The 7,824-nt window shown below is 39.6% G+C and overlaps 1 protein-coding gene across 4 annotated transcripts; it reads left to right on the forward strand.

Annotated features, from left to right (window-relative positions):
• The first annotated feature begins 564 nt into the window (after window positions 1–564).
• On the forward strand, window positions 565–6,359 carry LOC127417647 (histone-lysine N-methyltransferase SETD7-like). 4 transcript variants are annotated; one of them, XM_051657718.1, is made up of 9 exons: window positions 621–759; window positions 851–980; window positions 1,533–1,662; window positions 2,669–2,870; window positions 3,007–3,196; window positions 4,539–4,620; window positions 4,823–4,940; window positions 5,035–5,192; window positions 5,261–6,359. In XM_051657718.1, exons 1-9 carry the CDS (start codon window positions 724–726, stop codon window positions 5,343–5,345), a joined length of 1,131 nt encoding a protein of 376 aa, XP_051513678.1. In that variant the 5' UTR covers window positions 621–723; the 3' UTR covers window positions 5,346–6,359. The 4 variants fall into 4 exon arrangements, with proteins under 4 accessions (XP_051513679.1, XP_051513676.1, XP_051513678.1 ...); XM_051657715.1 differs by having other exon boundaries at window positions 628–759; window positions 5,280–6,359; XM_051657719.1 differs by lacking the exon at window positions 851–980 and having other exon boundaries at window positions 565–759; window positions 5,280–6,359.
• The last annotated feature ends 1,465 nt before the right edge of the window (window positions 6,360–7,824 follow it).

A 7,824-nucleotide genomic window follows, 5' to 3' on the forward strand; every position in this document is an offset into this window, starting at 1 on the left:
CGCCAGTGTAGCTGCAGGCCAGAGATCTCCTAAACAGGGTGTGATTTCTCCAGAAGGGGGTGAGGTTACTCCAAAAGGGGTTGTGCCAACTTCAAAAGTGGGTGACACCTCCACAAAGGGTTAGGGTAAGGGAAAGGGTTAGGTAAGGGGCTCCCTATGTCTTTGCTGCTATTTGGAGTTATTTTGTACATTTGGGTTATAATGTACATTTCCGTTGAAGCAAATAATTGTGGGTTGTGAGTGCCAACATAGGACACACCTCTTGCATTCTCTGGTTCTTTTAACGAGTATTCTAACAGATTTGGCGGTCTGTCTGTCAGTTGGAGTACTTTCTGTGGTGCGACATGACAGTGCAATTATACATGTTCTTATACAAAACATAAATAACATAAACATAAATAAATGATAAACAGCTAGTTTTACGGACAGTGACATTTATTTTATTTACTACAAAACTACAACACCTAATTGTGTTGCCTCTTGAGAACTCTTTTGTGTGATGACTCAAAACGAATCAGTGAATCACTTTATTTGAACCAGTTCACTGAAGCGATTCGCCCAAGTGAACGCTTCCCAACGCTAGAGCACTGCGCGCGTGCGCGTGTGTGGAAATCACGGTTAGCTCGAGCTCTGTTCTGATTATGCCAGACAGTGTGCGCCCCTAAAGCTACTGCAACAGGCATTTACAAACAGCATATCCCTCTAATAAACGACAGAGGATGGATGGCGATGACGATAACATGGAAGAAGTGGTGGAAGGTACGACAAGCGTATTCACAAACGAGACGGTGTGTGCGTAAGTTTGTTTTTGTTGTCTAATCTCGTCCGCGATTTTTTTCTCGGCTGTCAGGCTGAACTTTTATCAGATGCAGACTCGTGCCTCCGAGAATTACACACAGCTTTCCTCCGTACAAAAGCTGTCAAACAAACACCCGAGGCCCGTAAGCTTCGGACTTGCTTCTGTAATCCTCCAGATGGCAGTGAGTTTTGTTATGGCTCCTCGAGCTCAAATATCAATGGCTGAAAGACTACCGTCTTGTGACATGTACCAACACTTACACTATTTAAAGTCGTAAAAAAGAGCCAGTAAGCTCTCTTGCATATAGGATTGTTTATAATAATAATTTGGATCGTATTGTTGCCACGTGGTGGTTAGCAATAGCCATACGGTTATAACTAAGGGGTTTCTTAACTTAAGAGGTTTCTTGCAACGGGAGTGTTGACATGATAGTTGCAAGTTCAGTTTTAATAATTAAGCCCAGGATAAAAACACTTACTCCCTGGTTGCTCTAATGGTTATTACTGTGGAGTCGAGACGAAATGTTCTGGCTAAATGTCAAGTATCTAAAACAATGATCAAGTCACCACTCCTGACCTAACTGCAGGCCCTTTAAAGTTAATATGTTATTGTAGGGTATTGACTGCAGCACAGTTTTCATTTTAGCTTTAGAGATGACTATGAATAGTTATTGTTTGTGTGCATTCAATCTATCATTTTGCTTGGCTCTGATTACGATGTCCTTACTCTTTAGGGCCACTGGATGAGGATGACCAACCTCATGGTTTCTGTACTGTAACATACTCATCCAGCGATCGATTTGAGGGACACTTTGTTCATGGGGAGAAGAATGGAAAAGGCAAATTTTTCTTTTTTGATGGGAGGTATGAGATTTGGCATTGACACTGTTGTTAAGTCTATTCTTGATTTCCAGCTTGTGATTTCATATTGGTCTTCTAGTCACTGCTGAACAGACTCCCAGATATGATTATAATAGTCCAGAATCATATCACTGTGAGTCAATATCTTTCAAACACATCACTAGCAGTCTTAGATTAAATTCACTTTCTTAAAGGGATAGTTCACCCAAAAATGAAAATTCTCTCATCATTTACTCACCCTCATACCATCCCATGTTTATTTTTTTCTTCTGCAGAACACAAATTAAGATTTTTAGAAGAAAATCTCTTCTCTGTAGGTCCATACAATGCAAGTGAATGGTGACCAGAACTTTTAAGATCAAAAAGCACTGAAAGGCAGCATAAAAGTAATCTATATGACTCCAGTGTTTTAATTCCTGTCTTCTGAAGCGATCCAATTGGTTTTGGGTGAGAACAGACCAAAATAGAAAAAAATATATATATATATAATTCACTGTACATCTTGCCATTGCAGTCTCTAATCATGATCATGGTTTCATGGCTCGATTACACTTCCTAGTGATTGATACACGCGCAGATTGCTAGATGCCGCTAGGAAGTGTAATCAAGCTTGAAATCATGATCGCCAAGGAGACTGCTGATGTCAAGATTTATGGTGAAAAAGGAGTTATATTTTGGTCAGTTTTTACCCAAAACTGATCACTTCAGAATACATGGATTAAACTACTGTGGTCGTATAGATTACTTTTATACTGCTCTAATGTGCTTTGTGGAGCTTCAAAGTTTTGGTCACCATTTACCTGCATTGTATGGACTCACAATCCACCTTTGGTATCCAATTTTTTCCTATTCATACTACAAAAGCGTATCCTGATCATCCAAGTATCCGAGACACAGAATCCGGCTTGAAGTTTTGCTTGCTTCAGGATGATCTGTATGAGGTGGTGTTACTGAGCGGATAAATGTAATCATATTTCACCCACATGACACCCCTTCTTTTTCTCTGTAGTACACTGGAGGGTTTCTATGTGGACGATGCTTTACAGGGCCAGGGCATTTACACACATGAGGATGGAGGAGCATTACATGGGACGTACATAGAAGGCGAGCTCAATGGACCTGCTCAAGAGTTCGATTCTGACGGTCGCCTGGTCTTCAGGGGCCAGTACAAGGACAACATTCGCTGTGGCATGTGCTGGGTCTACTACCCGGTGTGTTTTGCATGTGGTCAAAGAAACAGCAAACTCTACTAACAAATAGAGTATACAAACTAGTTTAGTGCCTGGTTTTGTTCCAGGTTTCTGTGTGTATATGTTTTTTTTTCTCCAATGTTTTGTTTATGTGAAGGATGGTGGCTGTGTGGTGGGGGAAGTGAATGAAGATGGAGAGATGACCGGAAAGGCAGTGGCCTATGTTTACCCTAATGGATGCACGTCTCTATATGGCACCTTTGTAGACGGAGAACTTATTGAGGGTCGACTTGCTACTCTTGCCACTCAAGAGAACGGCAGACCACACTTCACTGTTGATTCAAACAGTTAGTTTGTTACTCCATTATCTGCCATTATCCACTCATGTTGCAACAAAAACCCTAACTTTCTTCTGCCTTTTTTTGCCATAAGATGCAAGTGAAAAGTGACTCCATTCTGACAGCTTTAAAAAAGGACAACCATTAAAGCACAATAAAGTATCCGTGTGTGCGCATCATAAGGGCTGTGAGCTCCAATGACAGGATAGAGCAGAGCGACACGTGTGATTAAATTGGGCTTCCCTCGATATCCTGGTGCATGTGACACATTTGAATTCCACATGAGACTTTTCTATTTTAAAGTGCTATTCAACCAATTCAAACTGCTTAACAGCCGTGAAATTCTGAACAGTGCTGATGAGGGAAAGAGAAAACACCTGCCCTGCACCAGCATCAATGACAAGACTCTTCACATCAACACCCTTACTAACATTTATCAAAGTAAGCTGTAACACAATTTTTCAATACAAATGTGGAAGTTGTAGCCAAGAAAAAACTCTTGTCATAAACAAGTTGTATGTATGTAAGTTTTGGATTGACAGACATGCATGACTGTTGTAGAGATGACAAATTGTCACTGTAGTGTTTACCTCATTCCACACAAGGCAATGAGCTTTCATCAAACGATTGATGATAACTTGTTTGTGTGACTATTTTTTTAATGTTATTTATTTGTCTGTATCATTTTTTTTTTTAGCAGCTGAAGGACCTAATTTTGTTGTGGATGTCCCAATGTGAATACGGGATTTGCACTTTTCAGAGAACTTGAAAAGTTGTGTAAAATAGGCACAACATATCGGAATATCGATCGCAGGCCCCTCGTAATTGCATCGCGGCAGACTTTGAGGTGTCGGCAAACATTGGAACTCTGGCTAAGAGAATCTATATAAGATCGTATCGTGATGAAATTTGCAATTTACAACCCTAGCTTATAAATTACATAATTTGATTTGAAAGTAAATAATGTTTTGTTTTCTTTATCAAAGCGATCATTTGGCTTCAAAAGACTTGGAATATAGTGCATGAGTCATATCGATTGCTTTTACTGTGGTTTTATGGTCTTTTGTCCTTTCTCGAGAGACAGACCAAAGTCACTTCATTTGCATTATATGGTAAATAAACACTGTAAAGACTTTTATTTAAAAAAAAAAAGCAGTAAATAAGACAGAATTTTCAATTTTGGAAAAAGATGAATAAGGTTCAATATGGTTAAAGGAATGTGGTATAAGGTTTATGGTAATCAGATTGAAAAGACCAACTTACTCCCATTGCAAAATTACTGTAGTTGTAGGTAAATGTTTTTTCTTTTTTTCTTTCTTTAAAAAAAAATAAAAATGTAATGACTTTTTAGGTCCTGTTTACCGCTATGATAAATCCACTTCTTCCTGCATTGCTGGACATAAACTGTTGCTGGACCCCTATGAGAGCCAACGGTTGGTGCAAGCTGTGAACAACCATGTAAACCTCAATCTATCATATCTAGTTTTTAACACAACATGTACCCATTTGCTGCTTCTCCATTAACAGACTGTCCTGAAATTAATTTGAGCACTTTTTTCTCCTATTGAACTTTCCTCATACAGTATTTCTTGTGAATGTTCCTGATACGCATTTGTATTTTGGTTTCTCTAACAGGGTGTATGTGGGACAGTCACTTATCTCTGGAGCCGGAGAAGGGCTGTTTGCAAAAACTGAAGCTAAGGCTGAAACAGTGATGGCTTTTTATAATGGTGTCCGCATCACACATTCAGAGGTATGTGAGTGTGTCTATTTACATTTTATGTTGTAATGCAATTATTAGAAATGTTTGTTTTTGTTGTTGTTCTGAGTAATCTTTCAATTGATAGGTGGACAGTCGTGACTGGTCCCTGAATGGGAATACCATTTCATTGGATGATGACACAGTGATTGATGTTCCGAAACCATTCAATCTGATGGAGAATTATTGTGCATCTCTAGGTCACAAGGCCAATCACTCCTTCAAACCAAACTGCAAATATGACCCGTGAGTTTGAACGCACATTCTATAAATACACATATATATACTTTTTTTGTTTCTTACATTAGTTTTAGTACTTTTATTTTTTCCCAGGTTCGTCCACCCTCGTTTCGGGCAGATAAAATGCATCCGAACAATCTGTGCAGTACAGAAGGATGAGGAACTTACTGTTGCTTATGGTTATGACCATGAGCCATCAGGGAAATCTGGTCCAGAGGCACCGGAATGGTACATAAAGGAATTGCTGGAGTTTCAGCAGAGGGAATCAGGAAAAGGGGCTGAAGACACCTGCTGAGCCCCCTCTTACCTCTGTCAACACTCCTCACAAAACATCTCCCTTCCTACCCGCACAACCACCAGAAACTCTAACCTTGTCCTCTGACTATCTTGCAGTGTGCTAACACTAACAAATAAGTGTTTGTTTGCTTTTCTGTTACCGTTTCTTCTGAAATGATCTCTGTCATACTGTATATCCTTAATGATTTTACAAGAACTGAGAAATCTTCGCTCAAATCACTGAGCAAGCTGCAAAATTTTATGGGTCTACAGTGTGGAAGGACTAGTATATAGTATGTGTGTCTGTTGGCTGCTTAGTTGGTTGCACTACAAAAATACATTGATCAAACAAGGGTGAGTGATTTATAAGAATTTGTCTGAAATCCAGGCAGTGGGGTTGGAATGTTTTAAAGATCATTGTAAGTATTTCTTGAGGTATTCAGGCTTTTTTCCACAACTTCTGATAACTATGCAGTATTAAACCAGTATGTGTCTTTTGTTACTGATGTGTTCCCTAAATGGGTTTACATTTTACATGTTTGGTAACACCAGCAGGTATTAATCTGTCCTGTCTCTTGCAGCACATACTATGAACAGAATCTCCTGTCCTTGGAGTTAACTTGAAAAAGGCTCTAGTGGCCTTGAAGTGCAGTATTATACCAGGAAAACACTGTTATTTTTGTGTTTGTTTTCCCCACACCAAGAATGCAATGGAAAATGTTCACCACTAAAAGAAACGTTGAAGCAAGCTGAATTTGGAGAAAAATTTAGAATATATATGGAAGTATTAGGCTCATGGGTTATGGGAAATTTGTCTACTAAACTGAACTTCAGTCATTGAGATGCAATAGCTATTTGCAAATATTTATCAATAAAAAAAAAAACACTCCTTGAAGACACAGTTCTTTTGACTCTTTTTTTTTTATTTTTTTGGTTTCCGGCTGATTGAGCACAAGCTAATGTACATGGTTTTAATTGGTAATGACCGGTTTCTGTTTTTCTTTTGGTTGGCAAGTACTGTTGTAAAGGAATATTCTGAGTTCAATACAAGTGAAGCTCAATCAACAGCATTTGTGGCATTATGTCGATTACCACAAAAATGAATTCTGACTCGTTCCTCCTTTTCTTTAAAAAAGAGCAAAAAAACTATGTTGAGGCATTTACAATTAGAATCAGCTTTATTGCCAGGGATGCTTACAGATACAAGGAATTTGTCTTGGGGACAGGAGCTTCCAGTGCACAATACAATACAGCAACAAGACAGATAATAATAAAAAAAAAATTAATAGAAAATAAAGTATGTCTAGAATACACAATAAGACAATATACACACACATACATGTATGTATATGTGTGTGTGTGTGTGTGTGTGTGTATATATGTATATATATATGTATATATATATATATATACATACATATATACACACACACACACGTATATACACACATAAATAGAGCACATTTAAATACAAATCTGTTATATACAGTGCAAGGGAATGTAATGGCAGAAGAGGTTGGATAAATATAAATAGACTAAGTTGTGTATTGCACATAGTTATTGCTCAATGGGGCAGTTTTAACTGTTAATGAGATGGATAGCCTGAGGGAAAAAACTGTTCCTGTGCCTGACGGTTCTGGTGCTCAGACCTCTGAAGCGTCGGCCAGGAGGCAACGGTTCAAAAAGGTAGTGGGCAGGGTGAGTGGGGTCCAGAGTGATTTTTCCAGCCTTTTTTTCTCACTCTGGAAGTGTACAGTTCTTGAAGGGAGGGCAGGGGGGCAACCAATAATCCTCTCAGCTGTCCAAACTGTCCTTTGTAGTCTTCTGATGTCTGATTTCATAGCTGAACCAAACCAGACAGTTATTGAAGTGGAGAGGACAGACTCAATGACCGCTGAGTAGAACTGTATCAGCAGCGCCAGTGGCAGGTTGAACTTCTACAACCTCTGCTGGGCCTTTTTCACAGTGGAGTCAATGTGGGTCTCCCACTTCAGGTCCTGTGAGATGGTAGTGCCCAGGAACCTGAATGACTCCACTGCTGCCACAGTAATGTTCAGAATGGTGAGCAGGGTCAGTGTTGGGGTGTTCCTCCTAAAGTCCACAATCATCACCACCGTTTTGAGTGTGTTCAGCTCAAGGTTGTTTTGACTGCACCAGACAGCCAGCTGTTCAACCTCCCTTCTGTATGCAGACTCATCGTCATCTTGGATGAGGCCAATGACAGTGGTGTCGTCTGCAAACCTCAAGAGTTTGACAGAGGTGTCCTTGGTGATGCAGTCATTGGTGTAGAGGGAGAAGAGTAGTGGGGAGAGCACACATCCCTGGGGGGCACCAGTGCTGACTGTACAGGTGCTGGAAGTGA

The sequence above is a fragment of the Myxocyprinus asiaticus genome, chromosome 27, assembly GCF_019703515.2.
Source record: "Myxocyprinus asiaticus isolate MX2 ecotype Aquarium Trade chromosome 27, UBuf_Myxa_2, whole genome shotgun sequence".
Lineage (NCBI taxonomy): Eukaryota > Metazoa > Chordata > Actinopteri > Cypriniformes > Catostomidae > Myxocyprinus > Myxocyprinus asiaticus.